This window comes from Gallinula chloropus, assembly GCF_964237585.1.
Source record: "Gallinula chloropus genome assembly, chromosome: 1".
Classification (NCBI taxonomy): Eukaryota; Metazoa; Chordata; class Aves; order Gruiformes; family Rallidae; genus Gallinula; species Gallinula chloropus.
In genome coordinates this window covers 173,827,826-173,850,477 of record NC_140085.1, presented here as the reverse complement: position 1 = coordinate 173,850,477, position 22,652 = coordinate 173,827,826, and the positions used below count along the sequence as shown (strand labels likewise).

The 22,652-nt window shown below is 36.3% G+C and overlaps 1 protein-coding gene across 2 annotated transcripts in view; it reads right to left on the bottom strand.

Moving 5' to 3' along the window:
* Nucleotides 1-443: 443 nt before the first annotated feature.
* The window catches only part of PCDH9 (protocadherin 9), a gene marked incomplete at both ends in the record, with an annotated part of 686,593 nt that continues 664,384 nt past the window's right edge, over nucleotides 444-22,652 (bottom strand). For both annotated transcript variants that reach the window (XM_084272703.1, XM_084272704.1), the window contains one exon: nucleotides 444-817. In XM_084272703.1, coding sequence (XP_084128829.1) covers nucleotides 444-817 — 374 coding nt within the window. The remainder of the gene's footprint in view (nucleotides 818-22,652) is intronic.

The following is a 22,652-nucleotide window of genomic DNA, read 5'->3' as shown; positions in this document are numbered from 1 at the left end:
TTTGCAATATGATCTCAAGTATAACGGTCCCAGCATAGATCAATGACAACAAAAGCACAATTTTTTAACTGGATATGCTTTTCAATCATTGCAATCCACCAAACTTTCTTTGTCTCTCACTCTCCGAATGCATCTTCTGTTGTTCATAGCAGCAGTCCAGGGTCAAAAAACAAAGAAACAAACAAAAAAAATAGGATATTTGCAAACTGGAGAGAGCTCTGTAGATTTTTAAACATGTCTATTTAACAAAACCACACAACTAGTAGAAACACTCTTTCATGTTGCAGGACTTCATACCTTCCACGGTGCTAACATAAAGATATGCATATCTCTGCTAGGTGAAGCATAGTTCTAGAGGTCTACCCAGTACATAAAGCTCTGACACACACACAGTATTAGCAAGTCTAAGTAGGCTAAAGTCATTGGTCCAAAGTAACTATTTCTTATAGCTGGTGCTCCTTTGGACTCTCAACAGCTCCTGAGGCCTGTTTGTAAGACTTCAAGTTGGCCAGAGGAATGTCAGTCATGTGGTTGCCAGTGTTGAAATGGCCCTCACTGGAACCATACTGCTTTCGGTCACTGAACTGGTTCCTGTTGCTATCTTCTTTCCAGGTCCTGGTCAATGTGTGTCCATTAACTAGTTTGTCCTTCTTAACCCATTCTTTCTGAGGTGCAAAGGTGGAGAGAGGAGACTTTGGCTGTTGGTATGGGCCCAAGCTGGGAGGCATCCAACAGTTGTCTGAGTGACCCAAAACCAGGCATTCTTGAGTACACATCTCTGTAGCTTCAGCTAATCCTCGTGGCCCAAGAGGCCCATCTGTAGAAGAAAAACAAATAAGAAAAAGAAAGAGGGAGGGAGAAAGAAAGAAAGAGAGAAAGAAAAGTAATATTAGATTGTGATATTCAGCATTAAATTTATACACACATCTCATCAGAAAATTAAAATTCTGCAGCAATATACTGCGCTGATAAAGCCTGGATACAATTTTCATTTGGTTATAGAATAGGGTTGGCCAAAGGAATGCTTTTTATCTGGGATTATTTTAATCTCTACTATTTCACATATGTTGGTGCATAGTTCTAGACATCTATCTAGTGGATAAAACTCTGATGCACACTCAAAAGAAGAGAGAAGTTACATTTTTCTGGATTTAATATGGAACCATGAAACACTTCAAAACAATACAACAGGATAGAGAATAAATTCTGTAATTCCTCTGACCATTAAACTTATCTCAGATAGCTGCTATGCAACCATAAAAATCAAGGTGTAATTTTTTTTTAAAAAAAAAAAAGCTTCTATCAATCCTGCACTTCATAAAAAGCTTTTCTCATAATTCTTTATAAGTCAAGAATATGTGACCACAGGAGACAGAAACAAAGTCTGCTGAAGTACTATGCATATTAAATATCCACACAACTTTTCACATACTGCTGAGGACACACCTGGCCAGCTACAGGCATCTTGCACTCAAGCAGATGGATCATTCATGTCTTCAACAGTACTGAATACGTCTGTCTTACTGTATTTTTTAATAACTACATTTGTTTCTCTGGTCAGAATGAATGTATGAGGAAGAACAAGCCAGGAAAAAGGCAGACAAATCTCTTTGTGTGTCATTGTTATATATTTCTCAATATTTGAGATACCCTTTTCAAGTTTCTTAGCTAACTGCATTGTAATTTTGAGCAAGAATGTTAAGATGCCTCTTCTTGACTTCATGGTAAAACAATTGGCTAGTGCTGGAGACAGTTGAAAAGTTAAGGAGACATTTTTCCTTGATTAAGCAGTCCAGTGGCAGCAAGAAAATTATAGATTGATTTTTGAGAAAGAACCTTAGCAGGTAGTCATGAATAGTGAAGTTATGAAGCATGTTAGAAAGCATTACTAATCAGAAGAAAAATGTCAGTGATATATCAGAAAAAAGGTATATCTTTATAATAATATAATTGAGGCTCAGAATGATAAGTGAGGACACTCTAACAAAGATTTCTGTGTTACAGTGCCAAAGAATATTTAATTGTCTTGTACTCCATGCGTAGACAATAAATTTCCCTTAGTAACATCTTTCTTCTGAATACTGAAATTATCCCAATTAATGTTTTGGAAATTTTTATTCTTTCCCACGTTTTTAGGTTGATTTTTGGTTTTGGTTTTCTGTTTGTTGATTTGTTGTGTTTTGTTTTTTTTCAAACTGGCACATAACAGTTTACAGTAGTAAATTCCACTGAATATCAACCCATTGTTTTTACACACATACAGAAATGCAACTAGGTATATATCTACATGTTACAAGGTAATTAGTTAGTCTTATATTTAAATAGCTCTTAATTTTTTAATATCTGGAGAATATACAGTACTCAGTTGCCGTGACACAATATAATGAATCATAGCAACAGTTGCTTCTGCATTCTCCACATGAGTGTCCTATTGCTGAATATTAGAACATGAAAAATGTATAGAATCAATACTACTTTCCATTTAGGTCAATACAAGATGAAATAATTAAACCAGAAATATTGGGGAAAAAAGGAAAAAATACTGTAAAGTAGGAGCTTAGCAGAGTTTTCAATGAGAATCAAGAACCTTGATTCCAAAATAAGAACTGATTATTCCTTGGAACAGATTCCTTTTCCTATAAAACTCTTCCTTGAATCCTCTAGAACGACGTTATAATCAAACTGAGGCAGGTACTTAGCACAAAGAAAAACAATAATAAGTAAAGTAAATATTCATGGCATACTGTTAACATTCCCAAAATTTAAAACTGATTTTATTCTCATTTATATTTTTTTTACTGAAAACAGAATTCTACTTTTTCCATTTTCAGAAGAAAAAATTGAGAAGTGGCAGAACTATTTTCAAGTTGTCTAATCCCACAGTACAGTACTGTTGACCAAGAAGGAAAGGTTTGGCAGAGATTAAAACGTTTGAAACCAAAAGGAAACTCTTCAGAGCAGAATGACACATTTCAAGTAATATAGTGCATGTGTTTTATATTTCCAGTCCATGATGGAATAAAGGTTAACAGGAGAGCCTTCAGTACTTCTGAAGGGGATAAATTACTTGTTCAGTTTAATTAAATAAATTTCCATTTAAAATTTAAATGAGCAATAAGCTGGATTTACTTAGGACCAAATGTGCACGTGACCCTATAAGCTACATGTCAAACTCTTTGGAAGATTTAATGTGTGTTTTGCTTTCTTTAGCAACAATTCTGGGCAGTAAATGCTGATAAATTCAGAATGGATTTTAAACATCCTTTGCTTTAGCCATCTTTAGGTTGATCAACTTCTTGACACCAATGGAATATTTAGATATCCATTATTATGAGCAATAGGGAAGAATAGGGTAACAAGGCTGAGCTGATTGCCTGCTCAGCAGCAGCTCCTTGTGTTTTCTGGTTTATCAAAATACCACTGTCCCACTTACACACTTAATTTGCCTCCTTCAGTCAGTCTTGCCTATGCAGAGATTTCAAAGGCAAGACCATAGCAGTCTCTGTAGCAGGTCAATTACAATTTTTGTATAGAGCCTTTTGGTTTAAACCATCACAAAAGAATAATTAATCCACAAAGTATTTTTTTAGAAATGTAAAATCCTAAAATAATATGTTTTACTGTTAAGCTACTACAAGGAATGATCTTGCTTTACTACAAGGAATGATCGTGCTTACTAATTCAGGAAAAAAGCAGCTTCATTCATTTCTGTGGTACTCATCACACCTGATCTCCAGTTAAGGTCTTCAGATACAAGCATAATAATTTTGTAAATATTATTGCTAATAATGTTTATGATCATGATTTAGAGGACTCTAAATATCCTACTGTGAGACACAGAAAAAAGATGTAAAACAGATTTGGGGAAAAGGATTTCACTTTACAAAAACAATTATATAAGAAAAATACAGTCTTTCAATAATACCTTTTTTCAGCTTCTGTTTTGTGTAATTATGTTCTCAAGTATAGACAGTTTATTCTTTTCTAAGACTCCTTATTATTCAGGTTGCTATTCAGTAGCATAAACTGAAATGATCATGAGCAGTATGATGGGAGAGAGATCTTCTGGGGGTAACTTGCACTGAAGAGTTGGCTGCTTTGTATTGAGAAAGCATAATGATGCCTTAATGGTAATTATCTTTCTCCTCCACCACTGCTGAGCAATAGCTTTCACCCAATTTTCTAAAGTTGTTTCATTACCACATACAAAGACACCACTTAAAAACCTGTTCCTGCTGCTTTAATTTTATAATTGCATTAATTTGTTTCCTTTCTCTTCATAAAAATGTCACTGAAATTTCTGTATCAAGTTTTTCCACACTGACGTACTTTATTGATATGTGGGCTTTTTTTCCGAAGTATTTGTTCTCTGAACAATCCGTAATACATGAGGCTGGTTATCAGTCTTGGCTGCTTGAATATATAATGACACAAGTGCTGATAAAACTGTACAAGCCATCTGTCTCTGGAGTTAAATGTTTTGAAAGCAAACACAAAAGTGCATAACAAACACTCCCTTAAATTGTCTTTGTAAATATTTATATCAGATCTTACCCAAAAATGCTTTTTTGTTGTTATTTTATTCTGTTAATAGCTGTCAAGCAGATGCATGACTTGCCTACTCAAAAGCAGACAGGTGTAAGAAGGAAAATAATGTATGCCACTCAAGAGCTGGTCATACCCTAATGCAGTAATTTCCGTGTGGTCTTTTATCTCTTTTTATTATACCCAGAAGCTAAACTGCTATTTCATTGATTAACTTACTGCAGCAATTAGCAACTAGCTTCTGGTGTGTTGACCAGCTGCTTTTCAACCTGCTTCTTTAAAACTCTCTTAAAGCCAGAAAATGTATTCTTCAGCTCTGAGAGACTCAAGAACACAAGGTAAGTTTCACTCAGTGAGACTTTTTGGTCTCAGAAAAAAAAAAAAAAAAAGAAAAAAAAAAAGAAGAGAGAATGGGTATTCTTTGCCTGGGGAAATAATGTTGCAACTAGAGGATTTGAATGTGACCATAGCTGTGTTTTAGGCAATTGCACTTATTTAGCTTTTCATATTGTGTCTTAAAAGGATAAGAGAAAAGAAAACAACAGTAACAACATTTTCAGCTCTGTTTAACATCAAATACAGGAAGCTTTTCTAAGCTTTCATGGGCTACTTTACTAAATGACCTTTTCTGAGACCACATGTTTTTATAGCCTTCCCCACATGTATTAGAATTGAAATGGCATTGTTATATTTCATAGAGGTTTTGCAACTACTGTATATAATAAATATAAAAACTGGAAATGAGTATACAATGAAAAAAGTTTTTTTTTTTTCTTCTTAAGTAGCAGCCAAATAAATGAGAGACAGTTATTTATTTCTAGTCTGTTTAAAAAGAAAAAAATAATCCAAGACCATAAACTCACATATATACTGTGCTGGATGTGTTTTCTTGGTAGTATTAATGGTGTGGTTTTGCATGGCTGGGTTCTGGTGGAGGAGAGTGGGCTGCAGGAGGAGAGGGGGCTGCAGGCCAGCAGGTCAAAGGACATGATCCTCTCCCTCTACTCTGCCCTGGTCAGGCCCCACCTGGAGTATTGTGTCCAGTTCTGGGCTCCCTGGTAAAGAAAAGACCGGGATCTCCTGGAAAGAGTCCAGTGGAGGGCTACAAAGATGATTAAAGGACTGGAGCATCACCCCTATGAGGATAAGCTGAGTAAGCTGGGACTGTTCAGCCTTGAGAAGAGAAGACTAAGGGGGGACCTAATTAAAGTCTATAATTAACTTAAGCAGGGGATGCAGGGGGAATCAGCCAGCCCCTTTTCAGTGGTCTGTGGAGACAGGACAAGGGGCAATGGCTGCAAGTTGGAGCACAGGAAGTTCCGCACCAATATGCAGAAGAACTTTTTCACAGTGAGGGTGACAGAGCCCTGGGACAGGCTGCGCAGGGAGGTGGTGGAGTCTCCATCTCTGGAGATATTCAAGACCCGCCTGGACACCTGTCTGAGTGATATGTCCTAGGGAGCTGCTTTGGCAGGGGGGTTGGACCCGATGATCTCTTGAGGTCCCTTCCAACCCCTGTGATTCTGCAAGAAACAGCTAGAAGGTCTCAGTAGGCCTAACAGAGTAAGCACCATCTGACTCAAGCCTGGAGTCATTGTTGACCAAGGCTGAGCCCATCAGCAATGGTCATATCATCTCTGAGAATCACATTTAAGAGGGGGAAAAAAAACCATAAGCAGCTGCTTTTTGTGACCACAGAAGGGAGTGAGAAGATGTAAGAAACTGTGCAGATACCAATGTCAATGAAGAAGGGGGCAGGAGGTGCCCCAGGTGCTGGAGAGAAAGATTCCCTGGCAGCCTGTGGAGAAGACCATGGTGGAGCAGGCTGTCCCCTGCAGCACATGGAAGATGAAAGGGAGTAGAGATCCCACCTGTAGACCATGGAGAGGCCCCACACTGGAGCGGGTGGAGACATATGGAAGATGCTGTGACCTGTTTTGGAGCAAGTCTCTGCCAGCACCTGCAGCCTATGGAGAGAGACCCACACCAGACCAGGTTTGCTGTGGAGGACTGGGCTGAAGCAGTCTGGGCCTGAGAGGCATGCTATGATTTTATGGCTGTACCTCATAGAAGAAGTGACCTACGCTGGGGCAGTTGGTGAAGAGCTGAAGCCCTGTGGGAAAGGACAGTTTGTGTCCTGGAGAAGTTTGTGAAGGTCTGTCTCCAGTGGGTGGGACCCCAGAGGAATTCCTCCCCCTCCCCACCCCCGTACCCTCCAACGAAAGAAAACAACTCATGAGGAACTGACCAAAACCTCTGTTCCTCCATTCCCTGACCCCATCCTGTGCTGCCCTAGCAGGGAAGAAGGGTGAGAAATCATGAATAAAGTTAAGTGTTTTAAGAAGGGAGGAATGACGGAAGGGGTTATAAGATCAAGTTTTATTCCTTGTTATCCTACTCCGGTTTCATTCTTTTCGTATAGTGTAATAAATTAGATGTGGTGTGGCTTGGTTTTTGTGGTGTTTTTTTTTTTCTTTTAGGTCTGTGTTGAGTCCGTTTTGCCTGTGATGTTAATTGTGGAATGATCTTTCCCTGTCCTTATCTCAATCCCTAAGCCTCTCAATATATAGTTTCTCCCCTGTCCAGCTGAAAAGGGGAGTGATAGGGCAGCTTTGGTGGGCTTCTGGCCTTCAGCCATCATCAAACCACCACAATTAATTAACAGCAAGATTCATTACTGACTACTAAAAATGTATTTTTAGTGGCTTATTGCATGGTCATTCCACCTGAAACAGTCTGTACTGATATTCTGTCCCCAGATGACCTTATTCCAAGGTCTCTGGATTCCTATCATTGCTGCTACTAGTTTTAGTAGACCTACCATCACCACCTTGTAACCTGCTGCTTCCCTTCCTTCCTACGTACTCAGGCACAGATCAAGAAACTCCTGCTAGTTCCTCTTCCTTTTCTTGGTCCAAGCTTTTTTCTTCATCATTACTGAATTAAATAATGCTATAAGGTAATGCTGATATAAGCTGCAAGAATCCTTAATTAGCACAATTAGAGGGAGGGAGGATGTGGGTGGGGGTGTGTATAGATATGAGTGTTTTAAGGGTGTGTGGGATGTACTGTCCAGCACACAGAAATGTAACTTAAGTATTTTCTGAAAAGGCAGTTAAGCCTGGCAGAATAAGACTTCTTATGCAATTGTGTGAGGTACTTAAATGATCCAGATGGGTTCCACAGAAATGTAGGTGTCTAAGATCCAAACAGCAATTTCAAAAGTCATATGTGACTTCTTGACTGGTTGGCTAAAGTTTGAAATGCAAGATTTTTCAACTACTTGATATTCTGCTTTTATACAGAATTGCCTCAATCTTCTGATGGTGAAGATAGCTTCATGACAAAAACGTACCAGAGTTAAGAAACTAAGTGTTCCCTTCATATCTTGAATATCTAAATATTTTTGGAATTTTAAGAGTACAACTAACATGTGCCAACAGGCTGTAGCTTTGAAAAATATAGCTGTTTCCCCTCACCTCCAGTTTATACTGATTATAGAAAGGGTACCTGCCTTTTGTTTCCAACATTGTGCAGGGGTCACTTGTAATTACAACATTTCTGGAAATCTCAGCTCTAATTCCCTTTTCTTCCTGATAGATTCTGGCCCATCCCTCCTATAGATGTGTAAGGATCAACTTTGAACTTGGTAACAAAAGCTTCTCTGATAAATGAGAGACATTTCTGTAATCCTTCCTGCAGAGAAGGAGACTATAGTATGTTTCATTACAAACATAGAGAATGCTGAAATTGCCACTAATTTACTACGGAATAGGTGCCTTTTAAGACCATGATCACTACTAGAAAGTATTCTGTATTTCTCGAGTTCCTTTCATCCATAGCTGCTCCAGTACCGAATCTACAAAAGAAGGGAGAGTTACTTAAATTGTGTAATATGGTTTAGCTCTGGTTGCTGGTTTTGTTTTGTTTTTCAATAACAGCAATTACCTAAAATTGATTTTATTTAGGGCTTAACATCTCAGAGAAATAAATACATTTTTGTAACCTAGTGGTAGATTCTCTTGGTTGCTGGAAAATTCACAGAAATTTAACCAAACTGTAGCCCTCATTTATTTGTAGAAGATTGCAAGCAGCCCATTTCCTAATCTCTGCTGAATACCCTTATGCGAGTGCTGAGCTTGTGAGATACTAGGGGTCGTTTGTTTAGCATTGTCTAGTCTTTATGAATAGGCAGATGCGTTGTTAGACTTGTGATCGTTCTGCAGGGAAGTTACAAAATTCTTTGAAATCACAAAGGTGGTCCATGCGTGGTCCATGCAATCAAGGGTGTAGGAAAATGCCACAGGAGGCATTCCAGAGCAGCCATGGTCTGTAGTGATGCTGAGCTTCCCACTGAACAGCTCAAAAGTGAATGATCTCTGGTCATAAAAATACAGCTTTATTGCTTAGGGATTGCATATTGTCTATGTTCAGAATGCAACAATACCACCTTTTTTTTTTTCTTTTTTTTTTTTTCCAGAATTACCTGGGTGAAACTTTACACATAGTAGTTAAAAAGTAGATTCACTAGATAATCTAGTGGTTGTTTCTGGTCTTAAAATTCTATGTATCAGCAATTATTAACATAAAACTATTCTGTCTAAAGTTTCACTGACAAATATAGCCAATTGTAGTGTACCCTTTAGAAATACTGAACATGAAAAAATAGTGTCTGGGATTGTTATTTGGGGTTTAATGCATTCTCTCATTATAAACAAACAAACGAAACTGCACAAACGACTGCAATTTGTATTCTCGGCTTAAGCAACACATTGTGGATGCAGACAGTCACCTTCCAAGGAGAGTGGAAGAAAAGAAGTGCAAACAGGATTTGGCAAAACCCCTCTTTTGTTAACAAATAAATAAAGATTAAATGTTTTACACATCTCTCATACAGATTTCATTCTTTGGTCACAGATGAAAAGTCAACATTTGCAAATGGAGATAGTCCAAATACAATAATACATGGACAGACAGAACAGCAGATTCTCTCCCTGAGAGGATATTGTTATTTAGACAGACTTCATGGAACACAAAAAGCAGACAGCATATCTCTATAAATTTGCACCCATTTTCAGCATGGCATGGAACTCATCCATCTTCTCATCCACTGAACCTACTCCTATGAAGAATGCTAACTCGTCTAATTGTATTTTCTCAAAATTAGCATTTTTTTCTGCTATACATTTAATTTTAGCAGGACAATCTAGCAAATCAAAATTCCACAGAGAATTCCAATGAACCTTGTAAATTTGATTGGATCGCTTAATGAGACCAAAGCACCAACAGTGTTCAAGTACTTGGAATAATACTCATTTTCAGCGTAAGTATTTAGTGTTATGTAGCTCTTCCTTTTGCTGCCTAAAAAAGCCTTTATTCCCAAAAGGTGATGATGGATGGTGATAATAAAATACGTATAAAGCATCTCATGGTCACAATCATTTACTATCTTTTTTTTCTCACACCTAAACATTTATGGTATTTGATCAAAATATATTGTTGAATTGATTTACAGTCAGCCTGCTGAGACAGCATTGCTTTTAACATGGTCGCATTTTTCTGTTCTATTAATATGCCCCAAACACAAACCTGTTGCCAGTCAAAAACAACTTAAGTCTCAATTTGGAATATTCTGTCAACTGTTTATCATAAAATCAAATTTCGGTGAGTGATTTCAACAAATTGTGCACGAGAAAATGTAGGGTTCAGTGTGAAAACAGGTTTTATTCAGCATAAGCAAGACTGCTGTGAACTGAGATGAACAGTATTTATTTCGACACTATGCAGTCTGGTAAACTTTTCATGTAGCCGCTATATGCCTGACCATTAACTCATGCACCACAGAAAAAGTAAAACCAGTCAATTTGAATTTAATTTGATTTTTATGTTTTTAAAGGAAGTCTGTGTTAAAGACTTGTTTCTACTGATCATTACAATTTACAGCAAAAGCCTGATGTAATTTGTGATAAATACAAATCATGCCTTGAGGGAAGGAAGGCATGGTACCTTTTGATTTTAACAAAGGATATTTGATTTATATATATATATATGATGAACTACGCTATCTGTACAAATATATCTCACGAATTTTACTTGTGTACAAATATATTACAAATATTTTTTTTATATTTTCTTTTTCTTAATGCATATTTATATATACATTCTATCTACCAGTCTAAGCCCTTTATCTTCATTTAGCAACAATATGGAATGAATAGAGTGATCCATATTCCGTAGTAAATGGAATTACTCATGAAATGGGCAACTTAATTGCTGTGGTCAAGTTGGGTACATAGTCATCCTAACTTCCTTCTGTTACCAATGAAGAGAAAAAACATTTGCACAAAGTGATTTAGCTCTCTGAAGAACACTTTCTGGATGTGTCATTCTCTCTCCATCGATAAAAAGGTAGCCCAACTCTCCAAAAAATAAGCTTGATATTCTTATTATCCACCACAGGTAGGTCAAAGAGGAAACCAGGATGGGGACCACAGCAAGAGTTATCGTTTAATCACAAATAGTAGTATTTTTCATTCAGACTAACCTTTTATGGAAAAGGCTAATTACCGTAAGCATGCAAATTACTTCAGTGTTCTACAGCCTTTACAGACCAGGAAGTTGGTAACAGATTTCAGTATGTTTTTCATTGCTGTAAGTTTCACCTTTTCTCAAATCAAACAAACCACAGTTTTATGAGGTACTCCTGGGTGAAAGTTTGTCAGTTTGTTTCTCTCCAAAAGTAACAAGTCCGTATTTTAATCTTGGGAAAAAACAGTTCCAAGTTACTAACTTTGTGACCTTTAGCAAATTTATAAAATAAAGCTGCCACCAAGAACAATCACTGTAGCTTCATTTCAAATTCTATCACTTGGTTGTACTTTTAAACATTCAGCCCTATTTCCTAGATATTGTTTTCTTAACACTAGATTAACCTCTGTACTGCAGCAAGTGCCAAAGTAATAATTTTTCCCATGATTTTTGAATAAAAAAGAGGAAAAATCAATTGTCTACTTTAAGGAAAAAATGACAAATGGAAAGATAAAAAAAGACAAACCAAACCAAACTTGCACAATATTAAAAAGCTACAAATCTTATGCTCCACCAGAAATTCATCTAAGAGCAAACCAGAAATGCAGGCGTACAGTATGGGCTTTAAAAATTCAATGTTAATTAAGAAATATAATTAAGACTATTTTTGCACAGGAATATTAATTTCATTCTGTAATTAGGTTAACTAGAGCTGTCTAAACAAACATTAAATATAAGTTGAAATGTAACTTTTTTTATGAAGCCTTATTACTAATATATGTTTCTTGTCATTTTTGTGTTTTCCTATTTTCCTTCAGTACAATTCAGACCAAAATCAAATTTAGGTTAAACTGAATTTGTTGCAGATATCTGGCAGATGCCTTATGTTTAAGTGCATTATGTAAATAAGTAGCTTAACTGAAAAGGCCTTTTGAAGTACATTTCTCTTTGCAGAATTGGAACCTAAATTTTGGAATTTGTTCTCCTAACTTAAAGTATGTGAACCTGAATAACTGAGGTATGTAAATGAAGAAAGTGCATAAATTAGGTGCCTAGTAAGCTTGATTATATTGTTAATTTTTTCTTCCATTCTCCACAAAAATGTATGCTTGATAAATTTCACAGGACACAGATGTCAGAGATGCCATTAAACTAATCCAGAGACGAAGGAACCATTTCCTAATTCTGCTTGTATAATGGCATCTCATTTAGTTCATTTTGTAAAATTCAGTTCAGTGCCAGTTGAGTTGTCAGAACTGCAGGCATGTTACATGGAATACTAGAAAGTGTTTTCCTTCATTATGTCTGAGCTACACCCATGCTACTGTTCCTTCATTTTCTTCAAAAACTGTGTCATTTATATATATTTTTTTTTCAGAAGAGATATCCATAAGTCTCTTAATGAGCTTATATAGTTTATAGTAAAACTCCCATTAAACAAATGTTCCTGAGTCAAAAACACTTACATTTTACTAAACTCTGCTTGAAAATTAATCTGTGCTGCATTTAGTCATAACATTAAATATACTAAAAAATAATATGGAAGTAATGTTGGTATACAGTATTTTCCAAATAATTTTGGTTAATTGTGCATTGCCATTGTAATCCTTGGCAAAAAATATATTTCCAAGCTCTCAAATTTTACCTGGAAGACTGAACAAAAAAATCTTTGTGATTCTAAAGAGGAAATCAAACTATATTTCACATGATTAGTAAATTCACGTTTATTTGACATTGAAAAGTTTATTTTGTCATCTATTTAAAAAAATTCTCAGCAAAACAAGACTTCCACACCTCTCTTGTTTTTTACTGTGTTATATTTATTCATGCAAGAGAAGACAGAAAGTAGGCCACTTTAAATTGCATCCAAATATAAGTACAGAGTAAAAGGATCATCTGAAATTAGTGCATAAAATGGACTTGATAGGTCTCCACACACATTTAGAGTAATTTCCTGGATAGCATCTCCAGGTGCCTCAACTTTTTAATGCAAATATTAATATTATAATAATATTATTTATTTTAAAATTTATTAAAATGGATTGAGAGATATGCTGAAGGAAGAATTGTGTCTATGAGCACAGATCATCAACACTTACATGCATAACAGGCTTTCCACATTCTCCTTTATGATTGTACTCGGGTTGATTTCTTAAGTAATCAAAAAAAAAGTCATTGGAAGCTTGGGAAATTTGGTTCATGTGTAAAACAATTTTGGGTCAGGTGCTTACCAAAGGAAACTTGTTTTGCTTTCCTTAAACCATTAGTCCTGTATAACACCAAAAGACAAGTTTTGAGACTTACAAAATGTAGCTAAAATGTAATATTCCTTGCCCAATCATGTAAGAATCTAAATATTCCTATGACATGAGAGTTGTGAATCCTTGACAGATCACTGGACCTTTTTTTCCCCAGTTAAAGACATAAAGTTAAAGATGTTTCATATATTTAAATTTACTAGGTTTATTTTCCATCTTGTAATACTACTGAAAAGAAAAAACAAACCAATGCTGATATAATTTTTGGCACATACATAATAAGGTATAAGATTATCACATTCAAGTTTCCGAAAATAATGGGCACCATTAACAGCTTTGTGCTTACTGAACTTGTAGAATTGAAAACCTACAAAGCCACTCAGATTCACAACCTTCCTGCATTTAAAAAAAAAAAAAAAAAGAAAAAAGAAAAAAGAAGAAAGCTAATTTACCTAAATATTAAAAGCAAATCTTTTTTTTCAATGACTGATTAAGATGAAAAGCCCTGAAAAGGATCACTGACACTTGGTTACGAGACCCAGTATTTCCCTCCTAACTCCAGTCAGTAACACATGGCTTTGTGCCAACAGTTTAGCTTTAGAGAGAAACTACTACAAAACTGTAGCTATGTGGAAATTTAGTCACATTTAGAAGACTGTTATCTTTGTATCAAGCAAGTTAATTTATTAAATGGTGACTTGAGAGGCAGCAAGTCTTTTAGAAGCAGTACCAAACACTTAAGAGCACAATGATGGATCTGAAACACCAGAATACTTTATTGGTAGACAAAGGGTAGAATTCCAGGCCAATTTACTCCATAGGGTAACAGAGGTAGGCTGCTGTTTGTCTATACATTCAGTGGACACATACTACTTCTCCAAAATCAGTACTTCTGCTTACTGCTAGTTCTGCTTACTCTCTTCTCGACATGTTTTCAACTCAGGTCTCATTAGTATTCCAGGTTTTTTTCCAAAACACACTTTCCTCCCACAATCTTCTCAGCTTCCTGGATGGTAAGTCCTTCTCTTGCACATTTATATTACTGAATCTAGTTACCAGATTTCAGTTAAAATGAGTGAGGGGCTTCTTATTATACTTCATTTAGATACAAAATTTTAGGGTACTTAAATACAGTCATAAGTAAGGTAGGATTCACTCTGCCCTACAGTTCAGCTCTAGAGACAGTCATCTGAAATGATCTTGCAAAGAGAAGATTTTGCCTTGTGTGTTTGCAACTTAAAAGATCAAGTTGATGAACTGCTAGAGAGGAGCCGAGTATAGGACTGAGATTCAGATTCAGATGCAAAAATAAGATGCCTACAGTGTATATATCTACATGGGAATCACAGATACATGACTTTTTCTAATCTCTCATTTTAGTTAACAGAGATCCTCTTGATCCTATTGGTCCAGTCAATAAAATTTAGCAATTTTGCAAACTAAATGTGAATCTTAATAGCTCTCTATATTATACCAATTGTTTTGACTAGATAGATCTCTACTAGCCATAGGAAGAAATTAAGGCACTTAACTCTTCTATATGTGCTTTCATTGTAGATAGCTAAATTTACCATTTGAATTCAGAGCTATGTCCTACCCTTGGCTATGCCATAACACTTCATCACTTTGATCTCTTAATATGTGCACACAGATGCTTTATTTATAGAATTACAAGGCTAAGTGCCAGGTCCTGCACTCGGGTCACAACAACCTCAGGCAAGGCTATAGGCTAGGGGAAGAGTGGCTGGAAAGATGCCTGGTGGAAAATGACCTGGGGATGTTGGTCGATAGCCATCTGAGTATGAGCCAGCAGTGTGCCCAAGTGGACAAGAAGGCCAAGAGCATCCTAGCCTGAAACAGTGAGGTCAGCAAGAAAAGGGAAGTGATTGTCCTCCTCTGCTTGGCACTGGTGAGGCCACACCATGTTTATTTGTGGGTCCCTCACTACAGGATAGACATTGAGGTGCTGGAGCATATCAAAAGAAGAACAATGAAGCTGTAGAAGTGCCTAAAGAGCAAATATTGTAAGGAGTGCTGAGGGAACTGGGTTTGTTTAGCCTGGAGAAAATGAGGCTGAGGGGAGGCTTTATTGCTCTCCACAATTATCTGAAAGGAGGTTGTAGTCAGGTGGGTGTCAGTCTCTTCTCCCAAGTTGCTAGCAATAGGACAAGAGGAAATGGCCTCAAATTGTGCCAGGGGAGATTTAGATTGGATATTAGGAAAAAATTTCTTCACTGAAAGTGTTGTGAAGTGTTGAAAGAGGCTGCCCAGAGAGGTGGTTGAGTCACAATCCCTGGAGGTATTTAAAAGACTTGTAATGTGGCACTTAGAGACATTGTTTAGTGGTGGCAGAGCTAAATTAAGAGTTGGACTTGATGAACCTAAAGGTCTTTAAAAAAAAAAAAATCAATTTTTCCATTATTCTAGTTTTTTTTAAAATAATCGCTGTAACAAACTACTGACTTTTTTACTTAAGCCTGTTGAAGTAATGAATTTTTCCTGAGCTCTGTTACTTGTGAGTGGATTCCATCTGGACAGAACAGAGCCCCCCACTGTAGCAAAGCTTTCAGATGGTCTCAAAACACATGCTGAGGAGTTTCAGGACTTTTTTTTTTTTCTGCAGTGTAAAACAAAACCAGAATGGAAATTCATAGAAATACCAGGGACCACAGTATTGCAAATCTCTGTCACCATAGCAGTATGGATTTCTGCAGTATTAAGGGACCAAAGGTCTAGGACAGCTAGCCAGACAAACAAAACTGAAAAACAGTCAACAACTGAAAATTCTACTAGTGCTTGTTGATTGCAACGTGAGAAAATAAATTCTTTTAAAAAGTTTGAAAAGCTGTATTACATCATAAATTGTATTAGGTCCCTCATTCTGGCATTAAATGCTAGCAGTACTCTTGATTAAAATGGAAAATGTTGTTCCCTGCTGTGGGGAGAAAAATAGCACTGAAAGCAGAAAACACCTGGCAGACACCTTGAATATGAAAATTTTTATTAAGCACTGCATTTTTTTCTTTGTTAATTAATCTATTTCACAGTCTCAGGTAATCACTTTACAACTTCTCAGTAGTCTGACTTTCAAAGGAACTTTACGCTCTGTCAGTTGCTATACCTGTGTTGTCAAAGAACATGGGAGTGACACAAGCATCTTGGTAATTTGTTCACTGCCTGTTTGCATATCCCTTCCTCAGTGCTCTTTTTCCAGAAGGCAGTAGCATTAAAAATGTGTTTTTTTTTTTTTTGTTGGAATGGGTATGCATTGACAGTTTATTTTCTGAGTCTATGTCATTTTATTAAATAAACCTTCAGGGTCCTACTATTTTACAGCTAAAAAATGGAGGGGGTAAGATCTCTTTGTTGACAAGGCTGATCAAGTGAGACTGCAACACTTGTCTGCACAAGCATGGCCTGCCTCAGTCACAGCACTACCTAGAAATACTTGCTTAAATTTCATGCTAACTCTGTTGCATATTACCTAAGGTTTACCATCCATACTTGATGTGCTTTTGTCTGATGCCTGCTGTTTACTAGAGAGGCATTTACTACAGATAAACAGGCACTATTAATGAGTGGAAAAATCCAGGTTCAACACCAACCAGTTTTATAAATACATGAAGTATGAGATGGGTACTACTTGACTAGGCTGTCATAAATGTACAGCCAACCTTAGAGGAGAGAAAAGCGAGCATAAATTACCACAAATCTATAAGAACTGATCTGAAAGAATTAAAAATAATTAAAAGGAAAATATAAAAATGTGACTACTGAAATATGGGAAGATCTGCCACATCAATTTTAAGAGTGGTAAATAATGTGAGATTACCATAGTAAATTACTTCATTTTTAGAAGCAGAGGAAATGGAGTAAACCTCATCTCTCTGGACTTCAGTAAAGCACGTGATGAAGCGTCATAAAGGAAATTATTTTAGTTTAGCTGGAATATATGCTAATAGAACCTGTAGGTTGATTTAAGGAGTGAATAGATGGTGCTGCAAGGGGAAGCATGGGGCTGGAGAGAGGTTCTATACAATTCAATATCAGAACTAGTAGTGAATAATATTTTCAGTAATGACCTTGATATAAATATCTGTGAAGACCTGATACAATTTGCTACTGAAACAAAACTGTTAAGTATTATCAGTAAAGACCAAATTAACTGATCAAAAGAACTAGATAAAAGAAAAAAAACCCACAAACAAACACAAAGCAAACAAACCAGAATGAAACACAGGAGTCTTTCTTATGTGGGAAGACTAGGAGATTTTAGCTTGTTTCATTCAGAAGAATGAAAACAGAGAGAGAAAAAGCTGAAGAGCAAGGGTAAACAAATAGCGATGTAAAATTAATTTGTAAGTTAAGAGACAGTGTGCCCATGAAAATAAATCTGATGACATTGTGTCTATGATAAAAGACTATTTGACCCCTAACTAATATTTAGATTCTTATAATAGCAAAAAATCCACAAGAAAAACAGAAATGATTTTTTACTTTTAATATTAGTGGATTTTATAGTTTTATATTTTATTTCTTAATGTCTGAATACAGTCATGGCAGCTGATGTAGAATACAAGTTGGCACTGCAATAAAGGATTAAGAGACTATAGGTACTATGCATAGTTTCCAATAGAAGACAGAAAAAAGGATTTATAATTCCATACAGAGACAATATGGAGCATTATGGATAAGAATTCTTAGGAAGATGGTGGGATTTTTTGGTACGAATGCTGTCCAGCATTCACATACTTCGGAAAAAAAAATATTTAAAAACTCTACTAAAAGAAGGTATGAAAATGATCTAATGACAGAAATACTGGCATTTGTAATTGAAGAATACCTTTCAGCTAATCATCTAGATTCTGTAAACAGGCTCCTTTACAATGTGACTGAATATAAAGCCAGGAGGGGTAGACACTGGCAGGACAAGGGGGAATGGATTAAACTAAAGGAAGGAAGGTTTAGATTAGATATTAGGGGGAAGTTTTTTACAGAGAGGTGGTGGATGCCCCATCCCTGGAGGTGTTCAAGGCCAGGTTGGATGGGGCCCTGGGCAACCTTGTGTAGATCCAGGCTGGAGGTTGGTGTCCCTGCCTGTGGAAGGGGGGTTGGAGCTCTGTAATGCTTGGGGTCCCTTCCAACCCATGCCATTCTATGATTCTATGATTCTATGACTCATCTGAAGTCCTTTAGGTTTTACTTCATGATAAAATGAACTATGCCCTGAAAATGTGTACTTCTTCTTGCTGACTACTAAATTACAGAGAGTCCTTAGATCAGATTGATATGTGGGATCCTTAACTTTTACATCAGAAGCAACGGAAGGCAGATCTTTAAAAATATATACTGAATCAAAGACAATGTGTGTGACCTTCGCTGTGTCGTTTAGTTCCTCTGTGCCTTTACTGCTCACCTGTAAAAGGGGGATAATAGAATTTCCATACCTTGCAGGGCAATACAGTAGGATGCAGATTACAAGGCCCTTTAATACCATGGCAATGCATGGTGTATAAGTACTTACGCCTCTTCTGGACTATTACATGAAGAAAGCTAATGAGTAAAACTCACAAAGTACTCTTTCTTTTTTTTTTTGAGAGGGACATCTGACATCTCCCTAAACAAAGCACCACTGAAGGATACTGTTCATGTCAAGCACACTATCATAACAATGTGATAGTTCTGAAAAAGGGAGTATCCCTCCCTCCTGAACAGAAAATTTGCACAGGATATATTTTTTGCTTTTATCACAAGCTGTTCCATTTGTCCATGATTTAAGTAAACAATTACTGCAACAACAAAAGAATGCTTTTTGTTCATTGCTCACTGATACATGATACATCCTTTAAAATTTTCTTTGTCCTCTTTTAAGTCAGCTATCAGGGAAATGTTTGCCAGGGTTTTTAAATCTTCAGTGAAAAACTCATTGCAAAACATCTCTAGTCTTAAATTATGACTCCCATGCTACGGTATGTGCTTGCTTCATATATGCAATGTCTGATTTTTTTACCTCATTTACACCAATACCATTACTCCGAATTTACCCTTGAACCACTGTAAAAATCATCTTCATATTTCAGCCAGACCTTACAAATCTTCAGGAAAGTGTCTTTTTATTGTAAGGTTTAATTGGCATTCATCCAGAATTCCCTGGGAGAAAAGGTTTTTTAACCACATTGATTTAGAGAAACATAGAGGCCTTATTTATTTAAAATCAAGGGTATAAATATTTTAACGGCAGCAGCAGCCATAAAGAGAAGGCACTCATTCAAAGTCACTGCAAATAAAAAAATCTCCTCTTAAGTTATCTAGAGCTAATGGCTGATGATAGAATTTGGGGAGTGCAGAGAAGTAGGTACAAAGAAGTACTTGTCAATAATGAGAAAAACAGCACTATATTTACAAGCATATGTTTAAAGCCAAAATAGACATTCTTTTCTCTGTTTGATCTTAGGAAAAGTTATCTGCAGCTCACAGGCCCGAATTTGTGTCTTCTTATGTCACTCAAAAGAAGTGCAGAGATAACTGTGCTAGAGATGATAGACTAGTAACCCCTCTAAGCAAGCCAAACCTGGAGGGGAGTGGGGGCCACTGTCGTGCTTTCTGGATCTGGGCTGAAAGCAGTCTTCCTACTTAGAAATGCTCTCTTTTGTTCTCCCATAGTGCCTGAAATTCATTCTCAAGAGATATGAAAAGTTGAAATTCATCTCATAGAAAAAAGGTCTCTTCAATTTCCATAGGAACAAAGAATCACAAAATGAATGTAAATCTTTTTTTTTTTTTTTCCTCTTTTTTCCCTTCAAGGCAGAACAGCTCATGGAAGTCAAAAACCAGATCCCCAACTATATCAACTGCTCTAGCACCACTTAAAGTTAGGTGTCCCCCTCAAGTATCTGTCTCTGTAAGAGACACATAAGATTGAGCTAATGCTATTCAATCTCAATATAAAAAAAATAAAAAATGAAAGATCATTTGTAACTATATGTTTGCAACATAGATTATTGCTAACTAGACAACTGCCACAAGAAGAAACAAAAATTGATGACTTACTGAGCTATTGTATTTTAATGGAAATTTGTCTTTCTCTCAAACATTTATTCAGTATTTTACTTGTTTTAATAAATTATCTCCTTAAGTAAAATACAGCAAGTGGAGAACTCATAAATTAAAAAGACAAAGAAATTTGAGAGACCAAGCTCACACCTGTCAAATCACATTATTCCAACTATATCCTGAAAGATCAAAACAAGAGTTCAAATTTTGGAAGGTAATAACATTATCAATTGAAAAGCATCCAGAACTACCTTATTCCAGTTTGGCAGTTATCCAAAACCAAAATTTCCATGAGATCAAATATATTCCTAAATCAGCTAATATACATGGTTAGAAACATGGGATTTTGGGGGGGGGGTGTTATTTTATTTTTTTTTTTTTAGCAAATATCATTCATGTCTGCACTGGCAAGATCATAATACCATACAGTTTCTACATTTAAAATAATGCCTATGCTATTTAGAATATACCAGGGAACTAAGGACCTTCTGTTCTCCTCCATTCAATCTATGAGTCTGTATCTTTTCCTTCCACTCAGGAACTCTCCCATTCCCCACATGATTTTCAAAACCCGTTTGTCCTGAAGTTTCCCTTTTGTTGACCTCGTCTATCAACCGTGAAGAAATAATATGAGCAACTAAACACAGTGTGTCTATCCACAAACCAACACCACTCAGAACTGGAGGTGTGCAGCCAAAGCAGTGTCCACGTGCCACTTGCACAGTGAGTGTGGCACTGAGACCAGAACCCAGCACACGAGCTCCCTGCAGGGGTTCCACCAGTGTGTGACTTTGACAGAGAGAGATAGAGTTCCTGCCTTGGTGGTGGCTTTTCATATAGCTTGCTTTGCTTCTGATTTAGGTCTGCTTAAGTTTTGGAAGCCGGGTTAAAAAAAAACAACCCTGTTTACATCAGGGTAAAATGAGACAAAATACACAGGAACCCTCACACAGTCTTTAGACGTTCTGGTAAAGCTACTCTCCAAACATAGTTGCAGAGCATCTCAGACAAAGGCAATAAAAATGCCTTTCAGCTCTGATAATGGAGGTGCTGTTTCTTAGGCTTAGCTGCTCTGTAACCCTTTTACAGCTCCCTCCCTGTTCAAACATAATTCCCAAACTCTAGACACACAGACCTTGTTAGCTGGATCCTCTAAGGGTCAAGTCATTCCTTTTTTCATCTTTACAATCAAAAGGTTTTTTCTTTGGTTTTACTTTTTTATTAGGTTATACAATATTTACACAGCAGGGGGTCAGATTCTAAACCATTAATCTTCCTTAATTACTCCTTTGACTATTTTTTATGCAATGATTAATTAGGATTTGATTCTGATTTACAGAGAATATATTGAACCCATCACCTTCAAAATTCTGGACAAAAAATAAGAAGTAATGAAAACCAACAATGGAACAGCAAAACATACTTCTTTAAACCCTCCACTAGTCTATCAACATATTTTTTTTCAAATTTAATTTAAAACATAGAAATAATTGAAATCTCCTACTTCCAACAAATGAAATAGAAGAGGGGACCAGCCTGATGTATATTTAAGTTACCTTTCTTTAGATAATCATGAAGAATCTAGCACACAGTCATATTGAATGCTATTGTACTTAACATACTGGAAGAGTGCAATTCTTACTTTTTGCCAACAGGTTTTATTTCTGGCTAATTAGTATCTTAACTAGAAATATCGTATTACTTTTTCTTCATCAGAGGAATTGGTATGATTATGTATATTCTCAGCACAATCCAAATTTATAAAGAGAAGTAGTATCTGAAAATAAAAATGTAAAGAACACAAAATAACATTTTATTAGGCTAATTGCCAGACCATAGTCCTGGATAAACTTTTTAGGAGATGAAAAATGCAAAATATTATTTTTAAATCAGGAAATATAAAAGATTCAAGAGACTCCAGTACATTCTTCAGAGTATACATTTTATGTGCTATTAATAAAAAAAAAAATCATAGCTAAATTTGCAAAAATGTGCCAAATATGTCACTCAAATCACTTATTAATGGTAAGCTGATTAACACAACATTTTATTTTGGAATGAAATTCAAAGCCTGTTATAGCAAAACAATTTAAGCTTACAGGATTGTATCAAGCACTGTTATGCTTGACCATGCTAATGCAGCCAGTTTTATTTCAGAAGCACTGGGGAGGGAAGCATGAAATCATTAGTAATTATATAAATATTAAGGCCACACAACTGGATCTATTGCTGTTTTCAAATGGTAGCATCTGCAAATTCAGCCTGCAA